This window comes from Artibeus jamaicensis, unplaced genomic scaffold, assembly GCF_021234435.1.
Source record: "Artibeus jamaicensis isolate MK-2021 breed Jamaican fruit bat unplaced genomic scaffold, CSHL_Jam_final scaffold_916, whole genome shotgun sequence".
Taxonomy (NCBI): Eukaryota; Metazoa; Chordata; class Mammalia; order Chiroptera; family Phyllostomidae; genus Artibeus; species Artibeus jamaicensis.
In genome coordinates this window covers 27,427,082-27,452,137 of record NW_026522059.1, presented here as the reverse complement: position 1 = coordinate 27,452,137, position 25,056 = coordinate 27,427,082, and the positions used below count along the sequence as shown (strand labels likewise).

At 39.5% G+C, this 25,056-nt stretch overlaps 2 protein-coding genes and 1 pseudogene across 2 annotated transcripts in view; all 3 read left to right on the top strand.

The window, feature by feature from the left end:
* Nucleotides 1-3,759: 3,759 nt before the first annotated feature.
* Nucleotides 3,760-5,891, top strand: POLR2K (RNA polymerase II, I and III subunit K). Its single transcript, XM_053661069.1, has 4 exons — nt 3,760-3,860; nt 4,527-4,596; nt 4,916-5,008; nt 5,563-5,891. The coding sequence occupies exons 2-4, from the start codon at nt 4,536-4,538 to the stop codon at nt 5,583-5,585; spliced, it is 177 nt and encodes a 58-aa protein (XP_053517044.1). The 5' UTR covers nt 3,760-3,860; nt 4,527-4,535; the 3' UTR covers nt 5,586-5,891.
* A 3,225-nt stretch (nt 5,892-9,116) lies between these two features.
* The window catches only part of SPAG1 (sperm associated antigen 1), a 48,725-nt gene continuing 32,785 nt past the window's right edge, over nt 9,117-25,056 (top strand). The window contains exons 1-8 of the mRNA XM_037131129.2: nt 9,117-9,206; nt 12,776-12,917; nt 14,877-15,036; nt 17,268-17,393; nt 20,031-20,095; nt 20,842-20,951; nt 21,646-21,751; nt 22,227-22,357. Coding sequence (XP_036987024.2) covers nt 12,778-12,917; nt 14,877-15,036; nt 17,268-17,393; nt 20,031-20,095; nt 20,842-20,951; nt 21,646-21,751; nt 22,227-22,357 — 838 coding nt within the window. The 5' untranslated portion in view covers nt 9,117-9,206; nt 12,776-12,777. The remainder of the gene's footprint in view (nt 9,207-12,775; nt 12,918-14,876; nt 15,037-17,267; nt 17,394-20,030; nt 20,096-20,841; nt 20,952-21,645; nt 21,752-22,226; nt 22,358-25,056) is intronic.
* LOC119038596 (60S ribosomal protein L19-like) lies at nt 16,374-16,926 on the top strand (annotated as a pseudogene).

The following is a 25,056-nucleotide window of genomic DNA, read 5'->3' as shown; positions in this document are numbered from 1 at the left end:
TGGGAAAACTTCTCAAATTCGGGTTCCTGGAAGTGCAGTGCAGGCCGAGGCGCCGCCGTCCATCCCCGAGGTGCTCCCCGCGCACGGGTGGGTGGGTAACGGTCTCAGCGCCGCGTCGCCGCCTGACCTTCCCGACCTTCCGCGGCCCGGCCGGCGGGGAGGCCCCCCGTTGCGGTCCAAGGGAGATCAAGGGGCCGGCAGTGGAGCCGAGGCCGACGGGCGGGAGGGAAGAAAGGCAGCGCTGCCTGGGACGCCGGGGAGGAGCTAAGGCCTCGGTCCTAGGGAGACGCGGCTATGGCAACCCCCACGCCAAGTTCGCGTGGGGCCGCAGCCTTCCCCTCCCAGGGTTTGAACTGCCCGCGGGTAACCGCCCCGCCCCACCCCGCCCCTTCCTCCAGCTCCGCAGCGCCCCCACTGGCCACCATGCGCCACGCAGGCCCCGCCCCAGCCTTTGCAGGGGATCTGGTCCACTCCCGCCCACCCTTCCACCCCCATCCGAAGCATTGCGGGGGCTTCCCGATCTTACAGGCTCTTCTTCTCATTCTCACCTTGGGGAGCATTATATAGAAAAGCTAATAGGTCCTACAGTGGAAGCCATTAAAAGTAACAAAGCGGAATAGTCACTTTAAGATAATCAAGTCTAAAAAGCAGATTACAAGTAAACCCCTTTTAGATGAGAAGTACAGATGTACACAGGATAAGATCTGAAAGTCTAACTTGGTTATAGTATTTATTCCTAGACAGGATTACGACTGGTTTTTAGGCATCTAAAAATTGATGTCTTATTTACTGAGCACCTATTACATGCCAGGCTCCATCCCTCTGCCCTTGGCAGCTTCTTCTACTCTCCTTTTTCTGGAGGTTTCTCCTCTGCCTATTCCCTAAATGAGGTGTCCTGCCTCAGCATTTTCCTTACTTTACCATTCTGTGCTTCACCTTCAACGCTTCGGCTGTTACTTTTAAGCCAATAGCGGCTGCTACTGCCACTCTCCTCTGACTGGACAGCTCTCCATCTGATTACCCCTTAATCACCCCAAATGACATATATCTAAAATCAAGTTAACTATCAATGATGAAGCTTCGACTATTTGCCAATTACTGATTTGAGTGCTGGAAATTCAAAGATGAGTAAGGTACAGTTACTGTCCCGAAGCAGCTCACTGGTATTAAGTGCTATAAATAGAGCAGGGATGTCACACTTATTTTCACCTGGGGCCACATCAGCCTCACGGTTGCCTTCAAAGGGCTGAATGTAATGTTAGGACTGTATAAGAGTAACTACTCCTTAGCAGTTAAGCGAGAGTTCGGTGCTGCAGCCATGTAGAAACAAGGTGCCGGCTGGATTAAACAAGGCAAAGGGCCAGATTCGGCCTGAAAACCTTGTGTTTGCCACCTGTGAAATAGAGAAACAGTGGTGGCAGAAAGAGAGAGGGGTGGGGGGCAGAGCTAACTTCATAAAGTGAGGTGGATTTTGAAGAACAAATGGCAACTGAAGAGGTCTTAACAGGGGACTCCAAACTCAAAACAAAACGTGCAAGATCACGAAAATTGAAACAGTTGGAAGCATTAGAAAAACTAAATAATTTGTTATAGCTGGAAACTAAAATTTGTTTGAGGCAAGGACAAAAAAAAAATTCTCGAGGGCCCCAGCCAGTTGGTTGTTCATGCTCCTGAGAAAGGACCTCTTTGTTTCCCTTTCTGGATTGGGTGTCATCTTGTTACTAAACTCAGGTTTCTAAGACCCATGTTTTCCACAAGATCTAAAGCTTCTTTTGGGGACCACCCGGTTAAACATAATGGAAGACTTTTTTTAATCACCATGGCATTCAAACTAGGCAGATATACTTATATGGTCACATTCAAGGGGAAAAAAAAAGAAATAAAAACAGACCCATGGGGAAAATAGCAAGTTGCACCTCTATAACCATTTTATAAGATGTTAAAAGCATTAGTATCCAAAGTGGCAAGACAAATATTCTCATTATGGAGGGAAATGCAGTGATATCTGGCACATAGTAAGTGTTCAAAAGTTGGCTATTACCATTGATAATAGCTTCCACTGACCATGCTCCAACATATTTTTAAAACTACTGGTTTTTGCTGATAGGAAACAGGTTGTTGGATCTGGACTAACATCAAACACGAACTCTTGCTGAAATCTTAGATTATTTTGCTACTCCTCTTCATTACCCTGCCCCTCTGCAGGGTCCAGGACCCATTCGTATTCTACCTGCATCATCCATTCTGATCTCTATAGGCGAGTTATAGGCCAGAATCATGTTGATACCTCAATCAGAGGGTCAGAATCCAGGACAGCATACAATGATTCAAGTTACACTTTCTGGATTACTCCATGCTTGTAATACTTCATTACCTAATACTTCTTGTAGGAAACTTGTTTTGACTGTTTTGTTTAAATATCCTTCACTTTGGCTGAGGACAGGTACTTTGTAAGAGGGCTGATGGTCAAAATATTTATGCTCGCCCTGGCTGGTGTAGCTCAGTGGATTGAGCACGGGCCTGCGAACCAAAGTATCAAGGTTCGATTCCCAGTCAGGGCACATGCCTGGGTTGCAGGCCAGTTCCCAGCAGGGGACGCACAAGAGGCAACCATACATTGATATTTCGCTCTCTCTCCTTCCCTTCCCCTCTAAAGATAAATAAAGTCTTTAAAAAATATTTATGCTCTATTTTAGCCTGTCTTTGGAGGAAAAAGTTGGAAACTCCACAGCGTTTCCCTGGAAACTAAAAAAATTGGCAGCTAGGAAGAGTAGGAAAATCAAGTGAAATCTCTCAAACTGGTCTGTGGAGGTGCAACCCATTGGAAGTCCTCCTGGAAATGAAGGTGAAGCCCAACGTTCTCAGGTGCTGAATGGAAAGATGGGGAAAAGTATAGCCTGCTTAAGAAGAAACCAGATATAATGAATAAAGGGAAGAGAGAAAACCGCTTCTCCTATTAAAATGATTATTAACTGGTTAAGTTTTAAAATAAATTCTAATAATTTTATTTTCTTCTCTCTCTAAAGTAAAATACCTACTGTGAAAGAAAAGCAAATGTAAATATTGTGAACCCAACTGATACTGTCACTGAAATTTCGATCCTTGAAAACACACCTCTCCATGGGACGGGAGGAGGTCAGTGGCCAGCTACTGCTACAAAAATCCCTTAGCTTAAGTGGAAGTAGCTGGCGTGGTTACCCTCAGGCCAGCCCTTGCTGTAAAACGAGAAAAGAAATGGTTGAGAGGGTAACAGGAGACTAAGAGAGAAAGGGTCGAAATGCAAAAACAAAATTATGAGGATGGGGAGTGGCTGTTCTGCTGCCTCAGCACAGATAACAAATGATCTAAAAAACATAACCTGAAAGGTGCCTTTCTACGTGAAAACAGTCCGTGGAGCAGACTCTTTTGTGTTCCTACGGGGAACGGTTAGCTCAGAACTTCATGGTCATTTGTCCTTTCGCTTTCTCTCAAATCCTCTGCCCTCCTGGAGGTGTTACTTTTCACCCACTTCATTAGTCAGGAAAAAAAACCTCGTTAAACTTGAGGAACTGTTAAAATGCTTTGCTTTCCTGAGAAATAAAAACAGGTGGAAGCGAAGTAGGAACTTGCACCCACATGCCAATATACAAATGCCCCGGCTCTTCCGCCGGTGCTCAATCCGGGTACTTCAACCTGGCCTTGGAATGGAACGGGATGGGGGGGGGGTCGGAAAAAGCGGAAGGGGCGGAGATTCCATGCGTCACAGACTAGCGCCGGAAATTGGCTGCAACACGCCGGCAAGCTGCAGTCTGTTGGGAAACACAGAGAGAGGAGTTTCTGGAAGCTACGTGGGTGAGGAGTTGAGTGGTCAGGATTTGGGGGTGAGTATTTTGGGCCCAAACTGGGAAGTTGTTTGGGGTTTAAAGGTCCGGTGTTGGGTTAGGGTTGGGAAAGTCTGGGGATAGAGTAGATGGTGTTAACCCTTTGCCTAGTTTTTTTGTTGTTGTTTTTTCAGTTTAGCTGTTTTGCAATTGAGAGTTACAGTATTTTATACATCTTCCCTTACCTTTGGGTTGCGTGTTCCCCTGTTGAGAGGTAAAATCTTTTGGCCGTCTCCTGCCAAAGTTTGGAAAAATAGAATATGTGCCAAATGAGAATACGAGCTTTCTCATTTGGAATTCAGTCTGTTCTGAATTCCTTTGCCTCCTAATAAGCCCCGCGCATATTAACTTGGCTAAACGTGGGTTCTTTCATCTATAAAACGAAAGTAATGCCTCCTCGGAGAGTTGTAAAAATTGTAATGCAATAACACGTATAAATGAAATAACGTGTATTGTGTCAAATTTGGAGGTAAGTTCATAACACATAATACGTAGTGGTGGTGGTTGTTTTTTAAATACGTTTCGTCCTTCAGGCCTATACATAGTGATTGAAAAAGTATAGATTAGGAATTGGGACCTTTCTAGCGTTCTCTGAGAAAAATGAGGGCTGGTTGGATTTGCAAGGAACCTCATTGAGATGTTCAGAATTTCAATCTCTGATTTCAGGGACTAACAATGGACACTCAGAAGGACGTTCAACCTCCAAAGCAGCAGCCAATGATATATATCTGTGGAGGTAAGAGTCACACTTAAATAAGTATTTTACTTCAGTTTTTAAATATTTTCTCTTTTGCTTAAATGACTCACTCATCACTAAAGTTATAAAGCAGAACACTTTAGCAACCATAAAAATCCTCTCAAGATTGCATTTTCTCTCCTAGAAAAAGTGCTTGCCCCAACTTTTATTTCCTTCCCCCCTTAGTATATTGGTAATAACAACATACTCTTGAGATTGAGTATATCTTAGTGCTTTGGGTGGAAAATATAGTTAAGATAATTTGCTTGCCTGTAATGTTTTCCTTTCAGATACTGAATTAATGTCTTGTCTTTTCCAGAATGTCACACAGAAAATGAAATAAAATCCAGGGATCCAATCAGATGCAGAGAATGTGGATACAGAATAATGTACAAGAAAAGGACTAAAAGATGTATCCTTTTAACTATGCTTTTTAAATATGAAGTAGGAGGAAGTTAAGAATAATGCTTGGGTTGATAGTCAAAGACTAATTTCTGATAAAAAGGGTAATAACTTTTGGATTATTTACCCCCCCCCCCAAAAAAAAAGACACAATCAGAATTTTCATTGACCAGTATGCCAGGGTAGAGGCATATACTATGTAATCTTAATACTAGTTGATTTTGGTTCTCATAAATTTGTTTTTAAGGGATTCTTTATTTAACGGAGTACTCGTTCATGAGCTTGAGTTTACAGATAAACTATAGAAGGAGAAATACAAATATGTTACCTCTTTTAACATTGCTTTAGTATTTTTCCTTGCATTGGTCTTTTGTATCATGGAAAGACAGCTAATGAAAATTCAAATGGTTTTTCAAAAAATGTTATTATCATAGTGTTGAATTCCTTACTTTTGTGCATTTTAGATTAAATAACAAACTAGCTTATTGTAAAGAGAAAGTGACTTGGAAGTATTAAGTCTTCTGTGGAATTAAATTTTTTTTTCCTTAACTCAGTTAAATACAGTGGTGGTTTTTGATGCTCGATGAAACAGAATTTGGAGAAATGTCTTTGTTTGCATTTGGATTTGTTGTTTATGTATAGCATTCAAGTAGTATACTTATCTTTATGAATACAACTATATACATATGATTTCATTTTAAAGCCCATATTGTATTTAGGTATCTGTTAATAGTTTATGTAAGGAAATGATTTCTTGTTCCATTGTTTGTAATTTAATTTTACTGTTTATGTCAACCGATACAACAAAGGGTAAAAGTGCACCCAAACCACACTTTTAATCAAACCTCAGAATCATTGAAGCCCTAGTTAAAAATAAACTTTTATACCATCAACTGTTTGAAAGTCTCCATCATCATTTTGTATGGAATATACCAATGCACTTACTGTCAGCATGCATACATCATTTCGTGTTCCATTTCTTACTTGATACTTGAAGTAGGCCTCTCTGTATGTAATGCTTAACTATTTTGTAAATCTTAGGTGAGGGGAAAAAAGTAATGGTTGCTTGTGGAAAGGGAAAATCATTCCCACATACAGAAGATGAAGACTGTTCAGGCAGGTGCAGTTCCAGTCGTAATCACTCATTAAAGTAAAAAAAAAAACAAAACCCGCTTACAAGATATAAGAGTAGGATCGTTTTACACTGAATTGCTGGGTATGTGTTCAAAACTTTTGTCTTGCTCTTGGGGACATTAATAGTCAGACACTCCGTCTGTCCCAGGATTTCATCATGGAACATGTTGCCTTCCCTAACATTCATTTTGAAGATCTGCAATACTCCAGCTTCATTAGTAGCTATGTGTGTTTCTGATATTCAAACCATACCATTTTTTAAAATCTTTATTTCTACTACCATTCTTGAATACTAAGTTCTTACAAGTGCTCTACAAAAATACTACCATGCTCAACATTTTAAAGAATGCTTCCTTGATACAGATTTTCTTTAGCCACAGCTTTCACAGTTCTATAAGGTATCTCTTAATGACAGCCCCCTAAACAAACCCTAATTCATTGGGTAATGTTACTCTTAACTGTTCTAATTCCATCATAGGTCCCTTGTACATCAGTAGTTTAATTAAATACTGCTGTTTGGTTAACTAGTCAGTTGTTTCATGGCAAAAGTATAACCACCACTCAAAACCACCATTTTAGTCACTTACCTCTGTGTTTCCATCTGAAATGGAAGTAAATTTTACCTCTTGCCTACCTGGACAGTTTTAAGAAAAAAAAAAGGTAATATACATATAAAATTGCTATAAAAGACTTGAATAGTGCTCTGTAAATAAAAAATCTGGGCTTGAAGTTAACATATAATTTGTTCCCTACTAAGCTGCTTATCAGTGACTGTGGACATGCATGTCCATGACAAAGGCATGGAAATTGGTTTACATCCAGCCCTGCTACTCTGACTGGTCAGTTAACTTCATTTCTTTCAACTTTACCTTCATTGGCAAAGTGGATGAATTAATGATGGTTCATACAGTGCTTTGAGACTCTGAAGCCATAGTCAGAGATTGAAGGTTATGAAAAATCCAAAAATTGTAGAAGAAATCAGAAATGACCAATCCTGAGGAAGAATAAATGTCCCTTGTCAGCTGGCAGCATGATTTTAGCAGGGTTCACTTTCCATGTTTGTACTCGAGGCAGGAAATAATAGTACCTACCTCAAAGGTCTGTTGCAAGACAATCCATAAAAACTCAGCCTAATGTTAGCCTATGTTAATTATTATTACCATTATTGTATTGCCTTCCATTCTCCTCAGACTGCTCTTTCAAAAATACAAATTTCACAGTACTGTCCTGCTGAAAATCCTCAGTGGCTCCTCGTTTTGAAAAAATCAAAACGATTGGGAATAGTGTATTTGGCCCTTGATAATCTGACTCCTACCTCCGGCACCACTTCAAACCATTTCTCAATCTTTGTTTCTAAGGAGGTGTATGCAGTTCCTTAAGCAAGTATCAGGCTTGTTTTGATTTCTTGCCTCTCCCACTTTTCCTCATGCTTTTCTGTCTAAAATTGTCTTTTCTGGTGTTCTTCACCAGCATTGGGATTTTGAAAGATTGTTTTATTGTCTGCTAGCTTTCAGTATTGTTGATAAATCCAAAACCATTCTATTTTTAATCTTCTGTAGGTGACCCATTCTCTTTCTGCAAACTTAGAATTTTTGCCAGTGTACTGAAACTTTATAGTTATGTGCCTTTGTATGTTTTTCACTGTTTTGGTCACTTGTGTGCTTTGAACCGGACACCCAAACTCTAATAGGAAATTACCTTGAATTATTTAATAACTTCCTACCCTCAGCTTTTTTTTTGAAAAATAGATATAATCTAACTTTCTCACTTTTCTTTCTTTCCATTCTCTGCACTGTAAAGCTTTATCACTACTTTCTAATCCATCTACTGGCTTTTTTATTTCTGGCATAATACTTTTCACGTCTAAGCTTAGTTTTTCTTTGTATTTATGTCCCTTTGTTTCTTGGATAAAATGTCCTCTCTCAGTGAAGACCATAGTGGCAATTTTCATTTCCTTCCATAGTCTTTTTCCTTTAGATTGTTTTTTATCCTTGTTTATTTGGCATAAATGTATATATGCATGTAAGTATCACCAGAAAAAAAATCATGAGTGAAAAGAAAATTACAGGACATATAGAATTACAGCTCTTTTCCTGAATATTTAAAGGATTTCTTCCTACCCTTCAAGTAAAATACAAAGATACAGTAGACTGAGTGTTTTAGGACATAATTTTGAATGAAGTTTGCGGGCTAGAATGAGTTAGCAAAGTGGCTTTACATGCTCTGGGGGGTGCCATGCCTGTTCCCCAAGACAAAGAATTTAGTAAACAAACTAAAGATTAAAGTTTGAGCTTGGGCCTATAAACAACAATTTAATCTCCAGCACCAACAATGGAAATAATTGTATAAATATAGTCACATTTTGAGCATGAGAATTTTTACGACAAGTGCCTGCTGAGGTCTGCAATTTAAGTGCAAAGGGGAAAAAGAAATAGTTTTCTTGAACTATTATATGCCATGCACTGTACTAGGTGCTTTATCTATTTGAACTAGTCTGAAATTACAAAACAAAAACATTTTTCCACAAATGGTCTTTACTGTTTTATTTATTATCTAAATTGTAATATGTCTTCTTCACTTTTGTATCTAGCACTTAGTTCTGACTCATAACCGGCACTCAGAAAATGTTGAATGCTTGAAAACGAAGAGGGAGTCTTGCCTTCATTTATTCTTCTGTGTAAAGAGGACGAAGTGAATGTAGGTTGCAATGTGGATACCGTGAATGTAATTATGTTTCTGCAATTTAGTTGGAGTAGATACCAATTTACCGTGCAGGTAGTACAATAATCAAAAGAATAACATCATTTTAACTTGATCTGAAATGAATTGAAAAGGCGAGGAAGAGGAGGGAACTCACACTTCCACCCACCCAGCTTATCTCTCCCTTACTGATCCTCTTTCCCTGTAAAGCCAATCGGCGGAATGGCAGGTCAGAGACTAGCCAATCATCCCGCAGAGGGCCTAATCCCCACCCCCAGCAGTCAGCCCCTCACTCGGGTGCTGAGACAGAATGAGGCAGCGAGTCCCTTATACCGTGGCCGTATCCTCCGCACCGTGAGGGCACTGAGAACCAGGTGAGTACCTGCCCTCCAGGAGTAAATTTCATCTCCCCATTGCAGTCCCGCTCCGATCCAGGGCGAATGGTGGACGCAGAGAAGCTAATGCACTCTGGGACTTCAGCGAGGGATTGCTTTCCTTCATGGTGGGGGTGGCGGGGGACAAACCGGTAACCTTGTGTTTCAGCGAATGTTGGGGCTGGTTCACAACATAAGGGTTCCCGGGGTCTCCTGGTGGCAGCTAGCCCTGTTGACGAAAGCTGGGGAGTGGGGAACAATTTCATAGGACCTTAAAGTGCCCCCTAACCGTTGCGGGTTGGCATAGGGCTCCCGCGAGACCAGTCCCCTCTGTTCTCTCCGGCCAGTTGTACATAGAAACCGTTGCTTAGGCTGGAGGATGTCATTTTCTTTCGGCCTCCAGCTGCAGGGGGCGCTCCGCCCTGTGGATGGCGGAAAAAATGTTTAGGTGGAAGATGCAAGGGAAAAGGAACAAAATAGGTTTTCGCGTTACTAGTTCATCACAGTTTCCGCTGGAAGTGTTACTTACTGATAAGCCGAATAGAAATTATAAGAAATGGATGTGGATCAGGATGATGATGGAGAAAAAATTTAATCCAACAAGGACCAAATGTTTTCCTAATCAGAGACAAATGCAAACAGATATGGAAGAATTCTCAAGATATCAAATGAAGTATAACCTGTATTTTAGAATTTGAGAATTAATACTCAGAGATCTTGAGAATGTGTGTCCTAGCCCCCCCCCAAAAAAAAGGTAATTTTCAGAGAAATGTTAATGTAGTGTCCAGAATGAAAGTCGCTTGATTAGGTAAGAGATGTCTGTCATTTCAAATGTTTTCCACTATATTTTGTTCAAATCATAAAATCTCAGGCATTACAAGTTACCTTCAATTTGATATAATCTACTTTAATCCCATTAGATGCTTAAATCGCTCCCATCAAAGATTCTCTAGCTCTTAGGGAAAATTCTCCTAGGGCAACCCACTCTATTTGGGGCATTATCAATAATTTAAAAATTCTGCCCTTGCTGGTGTGGCGCAGTGGATTGAATGCCAGCCTGCAGGCGGGAGGGTCCCGGGTTCCATTCCTGTCAGGGCGCATGCCTGGGTTGTGGCCCAGGTCCCTGGTTGGGGGTGAGCAGAGGCAACCAGTGGATGTACTTTGCACATTTCTGTATCTCTCCCTTTCTTTCTCCCTCTCTCTAAAAGTAAATAAATCTATTTTTTTAAAAAGTTCTTTATGTTGCTTTCATGTATGTAACTTCTGCCCTTAAAGTCATCCTTGTGATAAGCGACATTCATCATAGCGGACCCTACCAGTTTGAAGTGAAAACCACCTTATCGTTTCTCCACTGTATCTTATCCAGGTGCTGCACTGCCATCCACAGGGCCCCGCATGAATAACACCCTTTTCTTATGACCTGGTAATCTATACCAGACCTTTTATTACGAAATCATAAGCATGTAATTCTGTAATATAACAAAATCACACTGAAGCACACTATATGACATGTTAGCGAAATGTTCAAATTGCTGCCCATCTCGTGTAAGACATTTACGTACCCTGCCAACCATACTCAGTGGCACCACTTCTGCCGGACCCTATTTTCTATACCCAAGTTCAGGCCAGCAGGAATGTGGAGGCAGAGCTGGCAGAGCGTCCTCTTTTTCTGCCGAGGTCTGATATATGAGCAGACTCCCGGAGGGCAGGCGTATGCTGAAAGAAGTACTTCAAATGAATTAGACCCATTGCTGCTACTTAAAATTTATCACCCAATATGTTTTAGTGCTGTGATTAAAAAAACAAAAACTTTTGACAATTACAATAAGAAATATATTTTTCTTTATAACGTGTGTTTATATCTATACATCTTTGTAATTTCTGTTTGTATCGACATGAAATAAAAGTTTTGCAAAACAATATTAACTATAATAGTATGTTCTATCTCAATGTAAAACACCGCTGATTGAAACTCAATTTAGTAACGGATTTCGTGGGTTGCCACTTGCACTGAAAAACATGGGTATGATGAGGAAGTACGTGGGCTCTAGCTGCCCACTGAGATTCAAATTTCCAGGTCACTGGTTCTAGCTGTGTGACCTTGAGCAGTTCAAATACTTGGAACATCAACTTCCTCATCTGTAAAACGTTAATATCCTTCATGAGAGCCGTTTTGGAGATTGAGATAATTCACAACACATAGTAATTTAGCTTCATAAGTGTTGACTATTTCTACTGTTCTCTACTTTTAAAAAAACCTACCTGATGAAGTAGGATGAAATGAGGTAAGATGTGTAAGAATTAGAGTGGTACCTAGCACACCTTAAAAACTTTATGTGTTAGCTGTTATTATCACCAACATCATTAGTGTCATTAGAATGAAACTGCACAAGGCCTCCTTATTCTCAGTTCCACTCATCGAGTGTTTCTTAAGAGGTATAAGGCACTACTTATGTTAGTCCTGAAGGTATGAAGATGGATGAAATAAGATCTCACAATCTAGAATGTGCTGTGTACTATGAGAGGTGTGTACCGATGCCCTTAGAACACAGATCCGGGAGCTGTTCATTGATGAGAGTAGGCCTTAGAGAGTAGGCAAGAGGGTGATGGTGAGGAGAGTCACTGAAAGAATGTTATTTATGTTTGTGCTCAATTGCAAAGAACGATCGGGATGTTAACAAACAGCCCAGGGAGAAGCAGGTCATTCAAATCAACATGACCTGCTTGTTGATCTTAAGAAAAGATATCCTGAAAAGCAGTTTGAGTACTAAAGCTGATCAGAATACCCCACCCCATAACAGGCTATTTTGGCATAACAGTCAATAGGAAGAACTCTCTGCCCTCCCCTTTTCTGCCTAAAAGCAGGACATGAATTGGGCTTTGGAAGGTTTTCCCCTTCCACCTCTCCAATACCAGCAGGAGAACAACCCTGATCACAGCCCAGAGACAGCGCTGAGAAGAGTCTACATATAAAATCTTACTAAAACAACCTTTAACTAGTGTCTCCCGTATATTTACTTTGTCTTAGAAGCCAAACCCCCTTTCCCTTGTCTAATTACTTCTCCACAATTTACCACCCTTTGTGAAAATGGTATATAGACCCCCAGACTGAACAGTTTCTTTGAGTTTTCACTTTTTTTTATGAAGCATCCACGTGCATAAAATAAACCTTTTCTCCTGTTAGATGTATTTTGTCAATTTAATTCACCAGGTCTCAGTTACTGGAATTAAATAGGTAGAGGGAAAGTTTGGTGGTTTTTTTTTTTAAACTTCCATAGCACCGAAACCTGCTTTGTCACTGTATTCAACATTGCTTAAGTGAATATGGAGTGAGATAATCCATGTATGAGTACATAGTAATTTAGCTCTGAATGTTAGCTGTTGTTATCAAGGAGAGAGAATTTAAAATCAGTACTCTTCCTCCTTGGAAAAAACATTCCATCTCCTTTTCTATAGAAATGAAAAATAATTATTATAGAAGTACACAGATGGTTACTACTAACCATATTGAGTTATATATATATATTAGATTCATAACTGTTTTCTCATACTATGAACTGTTTTTTCAGCTATGGCTGCCAAAGATAATCCATCACTGTGGGGCTTTGGAACAACAAAAACATTCAAAATTCCCATTGAACACTTGGATTTCAAGTATATTGAAAAGTGTTCAGATGTTAAACACTTGGAAAAAATTCTTTGTGTGCTGAGGTAAGCATTTAAAAATAATTTCAGCATGTTTCGATGTATCGATTTTAATTGTATTGTTCTTGCCTTCTAAAAGTTGAAGCTACATTAGAAACACAGGAGGAAATTTTCAGGTATTAAGATTGTTTGTTGTACTTGCCCATCTTAGGCTCCAAAATACTGATTTTGATCCTGTGCTTAGTTTGGAGTGTTCTGCCTGGATGTACTTCCAGCATGTGATTTAGGCTGATTAGCATTAAGGAGGGCAGTTTTCTTGTGTCCTCCACATTGTCTAGGAAAAAGGAGCTGTGAGAGTAGCCAGTGTGAGGTAGGTCAGCTCACCAGCCCACACTGAGAAAGCTCTTTGGCACTTTCCCACTTAACGCCACCTGCTGACAAAGGTGGGTGACTCACTGCGAGCTGGTCACGAGGATGGTGGGGAGGCCAGGAGGTAGGACCAGAAGGCAGGGAATCAGGGCCTCTCTGGTTAAGAACCCCGTAGCGGTGATTGTTAAACTTTAATATGCAGCACATGTGGTCGTTAGAAATGCAAATTTGAGGGTCCCATTACGAGAGATTCTGCTCCTGGGAAATCTGGGGTGGGGCCCAGGAACCTGTGTTTTTACTAAGTGCGTGGCTGATTGACACACAGGTGGTCACGGGAACCCACTTCAAGAAACACTGCCCTGTGCCACCTATTTCAGGTTTCGTGGGGTTTTCCTTTAGAGAGTGGCCTGATATTACAGAAGGGGTATCAGATTCATTTTCACCAGGGGCCACATCAGCCTCGCGGTTGCCTTCAAAGGGTCAAAATAATTTTAGGACTGTGTAAATGTAACTACTCCTTAACTGTTAAGGAGTTGAAATGACATTCAGCCCTCTGAAGGCAACTGCGAGGCTGATGTGGCCCCCGGTGAAAATGAGTTGGATACCCTGTGTTATAGGAGCGCTTGTGGAGCATAAACTGCTCCCTTCCGGGACATCAGCAGCACTTCTTCCTGCTCTGCCGAGCTCTCTTTCTTCCCCTGACCTCTTACCTTACTGCTGTGTCCTTTGCTTTTTCTCTCTCATCACCTCCAGTGTCCTGTCCTCCCTAAGTGTACCTGCTTGTCCCCAGCCAGAATCGATGTAATAACCTCATCATTTCTGAAATGGAAATATGAACCATGCCATTGTTCTCCCTTTAGATTCTCTCAGCAGTATGAGAGCATTTTCATTTATGTTTGATCAAGGACTGATAAGCAACAGGAGAAGCTTATGAGATAAAAGAGTTTGAAAGCCATAGTAATAATGTGGGTTCTAAGAAATTCCCTGAATAACTTAATTAAATGACTTGAAAATGGGGTTTATTTCTATTTTTCTAAAAATTTAAGTGTGAACAGACGTACAAGACAAGGAAAAAAAGATAGATTTTCCTTAAAAAATAAATAGACAAAAAAAGAACAGATCTCTCTATTTAACTCTCTAAGAAAGGAATTCTGCTTCTTGAGCGGTTGAATTTGGCATTACGTTGTTCTAAAGTGTGCCTCTGCCATTTTCTTCATATCCCTTTACAAAAAATTAAGCTAGGAGCTCCTCCTTGGAAAGGAAATCCAAAGTCTCACTTTTTGCCTGTCTCTAATACTGAATTTCCACTTTTAAGTTTAAAATTACTTTATGTACAAAAGGAACTTTACGGGTGTTAAACAGGAGAGAAAATATTATATATTCAACATGTAAAGTGTATGATGGAAGTTTGCGCCTTTGGAGCTCCATTTTTTCCCTTTCATCGCATCGCTGCATAGATTAACCTAACAACGGGGCTGGCCTGGTTGGGGAAAGGGAGTGGGCAGCAGCAGCCCCACCGGCCACCTTGAGCGGGGCAGTCGGGGCCATCCCTGTGATCTCCGCAGAACTGGGCTCCAGAGAACCCAGCTTGCAAATCACTGATCTAGATGATCTGCAAATAAAGTAGTAACTCAAAAATTCTGAAATGTTTTAAAGGTCTGGTGAGGAAGGATACTATCCTGACCTTACAGAATTTTGTGAAAAGCGCCTTAAAGGACTGGCTCCTCAGAGCAGAGCTCTGCGGAAAGAGCAACCTGCGGCGACAGCATCCAGCTTCACAGCAGGAGAATGGGAAAAAATCGATGGCGATATAAAGGTACAAGAGTAACTCCAGTTTTTGTGACGTTGTCGGGCTCTATATGCGTTCACTTCACTTAGCTGAAATTCTAGGTTTCTTTTCTGTTGGTAAAGGCCTTTTCAGTAGTAATGACTTAGTACTGGTTGCTTCTTGCACCCAGGAGAATATTGTGAGTGTATGTATGTACACAAGTGTGTGGTACAAATGACCAAATAATATTCCATCCTGTGAAAGAACCATTTCAATCAGCTTCTATTAATAGTGCTATATAAACATGTTTGTTTATAATTTTTTGTGCCATCTGGTTATTTCCTTGAAATAAATTACTAGAATTCAAATTGCTAATTCGTATTTCCATTTTTTTGCTCAAAGAAATTGTATTTTTTTCATTGTGGGAAAATTCACATCCTATGAAATTTACGATCTTAACAATTTCTGACTGTACAGTTCATTGGTGTCAAGGAGAGCTGCGTCACTGTGCAGCTGATCCCCAGAACACTTTCGTGCTGTGAAACCGAAACTCTGCACGCACAGCTCTCCACTGCTGCCCCTCCCTCTGGAAACCGCCATTCTACTTTCCATTTCTGTATTTTTAAGTGATCTAAGTACCTCATACCAGTGGGATTTTCATTTCAATCTTTATTTGTACATCGAAAGTTGGCACTTACCTACCTGACCTCTTTCTATTGACCTTGTATCCTGTGATCCTGGTAAATTCAAACTAACTAATTAGTTTTAGTAGCTTTTTTCTGTACATGCCTCAGATTTTTTACATGCAGGACTGTGTCATCTGGAAACGAGAAAAGATTTACTTCTTCTTTTCCAGTCTGGCCACCTTAGTTCTTTTACTTGCCTTACTGTGCTGAGACCTCAGTACAGTGTTGAAGTGAGAACACATACTCTCTTGTTCCCAGTCTTAGGGGATGTCATTCAGCTGTTCACTGTTAGGTATAATATCTGGCCCTCACTGTATATTTTGCTGAATAATAAGTAATAGAGTTTTACATATAAGAAGGAATCTCTCACTCAGTTCTTTCCTGGTACCTGTGACAGACAATTCAGTCTAATGAACATTACTGTGAACCTATTATATGCCAGCCACCGCCCTATGTTCTTGAATCACAAAGATAAGATTGAGACATAGGCTCTGCCCTCAAGGAACTTACAGTATGGTAAGAGAAATGAACAGTAAATTGATTATTTTAAATTGTTATGGTAATACATGGAGGAGGAGCATCTTCAGCCCAACCTGGGAGTTCAGGGGAAGCTTGCCAGAAGGGATGGAGAATAAGATCTGGCAAGATGGATGAAAGTAGGAAGGCCAGCCTTTTGCCACCACAGCAGCAGCCAGGAGTATGCTCAGGCTTCAGAAGAGGCTTGTCTCCAGGGTCTGCTGAGACCCCAACAAGACCAATGAAATTGCCAATGCCAACTCCTGCCAGCAGATTCTGAAGCAGATCAAGGATGGGCTGATCATCTGGAGCCTGTGACTGTCCATTCGATGCTGGAAAAACACCTCGGCCTGCAGGAAGGGCAGGCCAGTGGGCACAGGTAAGCAAAAGGGCACTGCTACCAATGCTCAAAGGCCTGAGAGAGTGACCTGGCTGAGGAGGGTGGGAATTCTTCGCCGGCTACTGAGAAGGTGCCGTGAATCTCAGCAGACTGACCGCTACAGGGACCACAGCCTGACCTGAAAGTGAAGGACAACGTGTTCAAAAACAAGCAGATTCTCACGGAACGCTTCCACAAGCTGAAGGCGGAGAAGGCTCGCAGAAAACTTCTGGGTGACCAGCCTGAGGCCTCAGGTCTAAGACCAAGGAAGGTCACAAGCACCGTGAGGAACGGCTCCAGGCCAAGAAAGAGGAAATGAGCAAGATCCTGTCCAAGAAGGAAGAGATGGAGAAGTAAAACTCCACCTCTCTTACTCGTACGTAGTGGCCTTGGCAATTACATGGATCAATCATTCAATCAAATACCCTTCACCTATTAAAAACAAAGTAGGAAAGGCAACAACAATGTGAATATACTTAACAAAACTGAACTGTATGCTTAAAAATGATTAAGAGGATAAATATGTTATGTGTATTCCCCCCCCCCAAAAAAAAAAGTGAGGAAGGGCATTCAGGTAGAGAGAATTGTCAGCTAAAAATGTGACCAACCCACAGGAAACTTTGATAATGTATAGCCTTTTCTAATGCCTAGTTATTTTGAATTGTGTATTTACATTCATTTTTCTCTCTTTTTCTCAGAGTTGGGTATCAGAAATAAAAAAAGAAGAAAATAAAATACACTCTCATGAAATTGGAACATTTCCAGAGAAGGGAGAACATTTGCCTCCAGTTCGTGGTTCAAACAGCTGTTTTCCTGTTGCCAAAGTAGGCCCTTCGGTGTGGGGAGAAGGCTGTGGTTTACTAAGAGCTGTCCTTGTTTAATGAGTGTAGGTGGAGTACGATGTCCTCTAAGACAGCAGAGGATGTTTTTTTCTTCATTTTTCTTTTCTGATCTGTCTCTTCTACACAGACTAGTTTTGATGAGCACACAAGATCCAATTTACTGTTTGAGAATTTCAGGGGATAATTTTATGTATCCAGTAGAGGTAGAGAGGAAATAGTTCATTACATAATTAACTATGGATTTAAAGTATTAAGCAGATACTCTCAAGCAGTAACAGATGTCGTTCTTTTTTTAGTGCATTTTTCCCCTTATCTCCAGCCCCTTGTGATTACTTCTCTGTGTTTCATCCCTGTTTTGTCACATAGACCTCTCTTTTTCACTCGTGGGTTCCATAGAAAAGGATCCTGTTGGACTTCCAGGTCCATGTACTTGAAGTTAAGTTGCAACTGAGCTTCGTGGCATCCACCGACCCTGGTATTACAGAACTCGGCCCTTGTTTCCTGGGCACTGGAAGTCTCTGGTCTCTCACACGTTCACACATTCCGTTCCTTTCTGTCCTGCTTTTAAAACTTCATTTCTATCATTTCAGAAAGGATGGCTACTCAAGTCTCTTCATTCTGGGCTTACTTATTCTTGTTATTTTCATCTCATCTCTGAATCCGCAATTTTAGTTAAAAAAACCTCATTGCTCTTTGCCCCTGCCCTCTGATCATTTACCTTCCCGGATCTTTTCACTCCGTATTAGGAATTACTCAGGTAACTGAGGTACAGTAATGTGGTAAAGTTGCCACTATGTGTAACTGATGAATTTGCATTTGTTGAACACACATTATGTGCTAAGTCTGTGCCCTAAAAACATAATGATGAATAAGACTTGGTCTGTGCCCTCAACGAGTTTATAGTCCAGTGGGATGGTTAGACCAGTGAGTGGTACAGTGGTTTTCAAAGAACGGTCTGTGGACCCTGGTCATCCCAGAGACCCTCCCAGGGGTCTAGAGAGTCAGTGCTATTTTGAGAAATCATGCTAATGCTTTGTCATTTTCACCATACTGACATTTTTACTGAGGACAGAACTGCTAGCACTTGAGCACAAGTCAAGGCAGTGCCACCAAACTGACTGCAGTCGTGTTCTCCGCTGCTGCAAACTCAGTGAAAAATTCCAGTTAAGCGTAAAAATGTCTCTGGTGAAACAACAAACTTATTTTGTTAAATCTTGACTCTCAAGGACACATCTTTTTAATATTCTGTGTGACAAAATGGGAAGTATGCAGAGAGTATTTCACTGTGAAGTGAAATGTGAGTGTTCTCTCAAGAGAAGTACTTGTGCGATTGCATCGCTAGCTTAAGTTATTCCACTTTATCCTGGAATAAATTCTACTCCAAAAATTTATGGTTATTCAGATTTGGGGTTTTTTTTTTTTTGCAGACTTTACATTGATAGGAATGAAGTGGGTCTGTCACTTCAAGGAAAACAACTGGCAGTATTGTTTGCCAGTGATAATACCTGAGCTTTCAAATATAATTTAGAGTATCTCACACTGTTATGTGTCTCTTGGATACCTGCTTGTGACAAAAAATATTTCCCCTTAGGGAGCATATTTAGACATTTCTGATGAGCTCCATGAAGATATTAAAGAAATGGTTCTTTACTGTATTATGAAATATATGAATGTTTAGAAGATCTGCTTAACTCCACACGACCAATGCACAACGTTACAGCATTATTCCAAATGGTTTCAGATTCTGACTAACTTCTAAGAAACCATTTAAGAAACTGTTTGTGAGCTGTTGTCTGCTTCCCTCCCATTCCCTCTGGTGCTGGCAGTGGGCATGTGACCTGGCGTGGGTGACTTAATAGCACCAAGCTAGTGCTTGGTCAAGGATGGATACATGACCCAAGCTAGCCAATTAGAATCCTTCCCTGAGATTTCTCTAAGGATGGAGGGAAGAGTCCTTTTCCTTTCTGATTGGGAGGAGTGGGACTGTATAATCCCAGGCTACCTGTGGTCATGTTTCCTACTACACGGAAAAAGCATTAGTCAGCAGGGAAAACAAAATCCTGCAGGCAGAGAGGAGCAGAGACGAGGGACAGGGAGAAAGGGAGAGTTGAAGAGAGAGAGACCGCGTGACTTTCATCCGGTAACACTCCTGTCCTTCCTTTCTGTCATCAGTTTGGCTACATAAGCCAGTAATTTATTCTTTTAAAATAGAATTAGTTCAAGTTGGGTGTCCTGTTATTGCAGACAAACCAATTTTGACTAATACGGCAAAGTATTCTTCTCCCCTAGGTTTTAAAAGAATGAATGATAGTTTAGTACTTTATAAGAAAATCACTAATAATTACATTTCACACATGTGAGTTTTTAAATTTTATATATGTACCTAAAGTCCTGTAGATTGCTCTGAAAATTAATTACAAATTTAAAGTCCTTTTAAAGCCTGCTATATATTATTATGTTAATAATTTTAATACTGGAGTTGTTATAACTTCAAGGGCACCTGTTTTTCTTATTCATTCGATTTATATATCTTACTCCAATACTTCACATTGCACTTATAGTAAAACCTGCTAATCTTATATTAAATATGTCTCATAAAGTATGATTTTATTCTTTCAGGAAAAATGTTCTAAAAGTAGACCAGCTAAAAAGAAAATTCCAAGGGATTATGCAGAGTGGGATAAGTATGTTTTATATTTCTTTATGTAAAATTTGTCACTAAAAAAGTCTATCATAAAACACTGTAATAACTTCTTAATTATTATGAAACTGAACATATCAAGAATACCAAGGTACTTGAGTAGAGTATTAAGAGTATATGGTCTAAGCACTCTTGATTTTGTTTTTTCATTAAATAAAAATCTTCTTCATCCTTTTGTTTATAAGAGCAACCAAAAATAACTACTATAATTCTTATACCCATCCAAAATAAGAAAAAAATTTTAAATTGAGAGAAATCTGTCACAATTTTAATTACAAAGTTCTGAACAGTTTAAGTCTGATTAATATTTAAATGCTGCCCTGGCTGGTGTAGCTCAGTGCATTGAGCGCTGGCCTGCAAACCAAAGGATCATGGTTCAATTTCCAGTCAGGGCACATGCCTGGGTTGCAGGCCAGTTCCCAGCAGGGGATACACGCGAGGCAACCATACATTGATATTTCTCTCTCTCTCCTTCCCTTCCCTCTAAAGATAAATGAATGAAATGTTTTAAAGAAAAGAGGGAAAAATAATTAATACAAATAAAAGTATTTAAATTCTCACTGAATTACATGGTTTCCAAGAAAGAATACAGGTAAGTTGTAATACAAACCTACTGCCTATTTTTGGAATATGTGTATAAAGGCGCAGTGACACAAATACAAGAATGTCAATGATAAATTTTATTTTATTATATTGTACTTCTTTTCAGTTTTTGTTCTTTCTTTTAAGATTTGATGTGGAAAAAGAATGTTCAAAAATTGATGAAGATGGTAAAGAAAAAACTCTAATAAACAACAAGTCACATTTGTCTAAAATTGAGACAAGATTAGACACAGCAGGTAATTGCAGGAAAATAAGAGCAATGTAGAAGTTTTAAGTTTTTTGAATAACAATAATAGCTATAAAACTAGAAGACATTCTCTTTAAGTGCCTCAGATTTCCATGGAAAGTTTATGGACTTTTCTCCTGATGTTCACCACTTCTAACAAATTCACATCTATCCTTTACTTAATTTTATAACAGTTATACTACTTAAATTTAGTAAAACTTAACAATACAAACCTATGTTTTACAGTAATTCATTTGTTTTTTTTATTTAAGCATTTTTTAATTTTAATTGTTGGTCAAGTACTGTTTTCTGTCTTTTACTCCCATCCCAGCCCACCCACCCAGCCCTAGTTCATTTGTTTTTAATTCCTTTTTTCAAATCCTCTTTTTCCTTCAAATCCCTCAAACTTATTTTCTTTTTGCCTCAAAACAAAAATGATGGAGTAGTTTATTTTTTTCCCTTTGAAATCCATAGGCGTATAGTACCTTTAAAGCGAAACAGAACCAATTGTAAAATATCTAAACCCTCGGAAACTGTAAATGACTAAAAAAAGAAAGGAAACATTACTAAACTTAGGAAACCTTTTATTTTCTTTTATTTTATGATTTTCTGTTTCTGCTAAAGTAAGCATTCTTGACTTTAACATTTTTTAAATATTCTATTAAATTATATTTTTACTTAAAGCAGATAACATTTATTTGTAGGTCTAACTGAGAAGGAAAAGGATTTCCTTGCTACTCGTGAAAAGGAAAAAGGAAATGAAGCTTTCAACTCAGGAGATTACGAAGAAGCTGTGAAATATTACACAAGGCAAGCAGATTTTTGTTGTTGCCTAAACTTGCTATTTTTTTAAAAAATGACTGTTTAAAGTTAATTGCTGAAATGATATAAGTAAGCTAAATAATCTATGTCAGAATCACTTAAGATACTGTATTTGTGGTTCATCACAAATTCACTTGTGTTTGCCTTGTCTTCTTCAATACTTTTCTGAAAGCTCCTACCCATCCTCACTTTTGACATCTTATAAAAACAACGGTCATATTGGATTAGTGTCCACCTTCGAGACCTCATTTTAACTTAATCACATCTTTAAAGACTATCTCCAAATATAGTTACATCATGAGGTACTGGGGTTAGGACCTCAACAGGTAATTTGGTGGGAGTTGGGGGCACAATCCTGCCCATAACAGAGGCTATAACTGTTTTTATTTACAACTTTAGCTGAGTTTCTCTGCCTTGTATTTACCACTGGTCTGCTTGTTGCCAATGAGTGTCTCCCTTACAGGAGCCTGTCAGTGCTCCCCACTGTAGTGGCCTATAACAACCGAGCTCAGGCAGAACTCAAACTACAGAACTGGAACAGTGCTTTTCAGGATTGTGAAAAGGTCTTGGAGTTAGAACCTGGAAACGTAAAAGGTAAAACATACTCACAGAACGCTTTTAAATTTATAGCAGGATCCATTGAAGACTGTTTGTAGACACTGATTCTGTTTATACTAAAAATATTTCAAATAAACTGAAATTTCTATATGGGAATCATGACCTTCATAAAGTTACTTTTATATTTAAGTTTAACTTGGAATGTAAGTACATAGTTATTTGCACTGAAGTAGCCAATAATCTTAGAAGATTGAATAAAATATGTATGTGTTTTTAAAGGAATATCTTAAGCTTGCATTTAACTGTGGGCTTTTTTCTTTCAATTCTTTTTTATTTTGGAAAATACAGATAACATAACATTTACTATCTTAATCTTTTTAATTTATTTTTTAAGGGGGGAAGGAGGAGGGAGAAAGAGAGAGAAAGAGACATCGATTTGTTAATCCACTTATTCATGGGTTCATTGGTTGATTCTTGTATGTGCCCTGAGTGGGGATGGAGGCCGCAGCCTCGGTGTATTGGGACAACTCCCTAACCCACTGAGTTACTGGGCAAGGGCAAAACTGTCATCTTAATCCTTTTTAGGTTCACAGTTTAGTGAGTGGTATTATTGCGTAGTCATCACTACCATCCATCTCTAGAACTTTTTCCCCTTGTAAAACTGAACCTCCGTGTGTAATAACCAATAAGTCTCTCTTTTCCCCTCCCCCTATCCTCTGGGCCACCATTTTACTTTCTTTCTCTGCGATTGCACTGTACTGTCTCACGTAAGTGGAATCGTAAAGTGTTTATCTTTTGTCTGATGGCTTATTGAACTATGACTTTTTGTCCAAAAATTATTTAAGTATAATTTAATATAGATTTTCTGATCTTTAATAATAGAATAAGAAGCCCTCACTAAAGCTCTAGAACCTTCTACTAGCTGCTTTGTGGGCTTTGCCACCTGTAATATATCCCTAGACATTCTGAATTAAACATGTCCAAAACCAAGTACCTATTTCCACCAAAATCCTCACTCCAGTCTGATTTCCTGGCTCAGTGACTGCACCACCTTGCTATGGTCCAAGCCAAATCACGCAAGTCAGACTCCACTTTCCATTTCTGCTCTCAAGAAGGAGTCATTCCAAGAGGGCGTAGCATAAATTAAAATAGACTCATTCTCTTTCTTGAAACATTTTTGGATTCACACAAATATAATCTTTCACATGGAATGTACCTTTTCTACCTACAAACATGGGCAGGCAAAAACCATGGAGGTGCTGGTGGGAGGACCCTGGAACATCAGCCCCAGCTGTCACTGTCATGGATTGTCCTCGTTCCACCAGTACTGTCACCTTGTGCCTATATTTTGTCTTTGTCACAGAGTAGGGGTGGGCTCCCAGCTTTAGGCAGGCGCCTGAAAAAGGTGCGAAGATCTCATGACGGGCCCGCACCACCCTGGGCCAGGCCCTGTGCCAAGCACTTTCCATGTACTAACCCGTAATTTTTCACAATAGTTCACTAGAGGTGCAGGTATATTATTAGTATACCCATTTCTAACAGGAGGAAACTGAAGCACAGAAAGGTTAAGCAACTCACCCAAGATCACACAGCTAGCAAACAGCAGAGCCAGGTCTCAACACTGGACAACAGATTTCAGGGCCTACGTCCAACCACCCTTCTACACTTCTTCCACCAGAATGGCCTTGTGTTTTTATTCTAACTTGTCTGAGGAGTTTCTTAAGCACCAGAATCTTCAGTATTTAAAAAACAAATTTGACAGAGCCAAATCTAGTAGTGAGTATGGCCATAAAACACTAAGAAGTCTTTTGTTTGCCTAAGTGAATAAGTAACTTCCTTTCTAAAACTTTTACTTAAAAGATAATTGTTTTAAATGCAGTGTAGTATTTGGATTCTATTCTAAAATAGAAAAAGGAAAAATTAGTGGGAAAATTGGTAAAATCCATATAAAGTCAGTAGTTTAGTTAATGGTATTGTACCAATGTTAATTTCTTCATTTGGCAAATAGACCATAGTTATGTAAGATGTTAGCATTAGGGAGCGCTGGGTGGACCTATATGAGAACTCTCCGTGTTGTCTTTGCAACTTTTCTGTAAATATGACAGTATTTCAAAAATAGTTTAAAAATAATCATTGGTATATCATAAATATCTCTTTAAGGACGTTCCCTTCTGAAATCTGAGTAATGCTAGTAATAGCTAAACCTGTACTTAAAATGTCCTATTGGTAAAATGTAATACAACATGATTTGTCCTTTAGATTTCCATAGTTCATTTTAAGACTACCATCAAATTGGTCAAATTTATGCTTTAAAAGAGCATATTAAAACATAGATATAAATTTCTTACTTTTCAGACTTACCAAGCCTGATTGTTTTCAAAATAAGGACTTATTACACAAAGTTGTCTCATTATATAATGGATAATGATAGGAGTACAAAGGCTTTTTTTTTCAGGATTGAATAATTAATTATTAAGTTATGCATTGAAGACTTTAAAAAAATCTGATGCAAATTACCAAAGTTCTCGGTTTCAGAACTTAACTGACTTAATCCTCAGGATTCTCTGTTACCTGTGTGAAATACCTCCTTCTAATCACTTTAGAGCTTGCTATAAAGACTTCACTACTGAGGAACAAATAGGAAGGACACAGGGACGAGAACTAAGGGGGGTGGAAATGGGAGGGAGGTGGGGAGCAAGGGGCGGGAGAAGCTAGGATGGGAAAAATAGACAAAA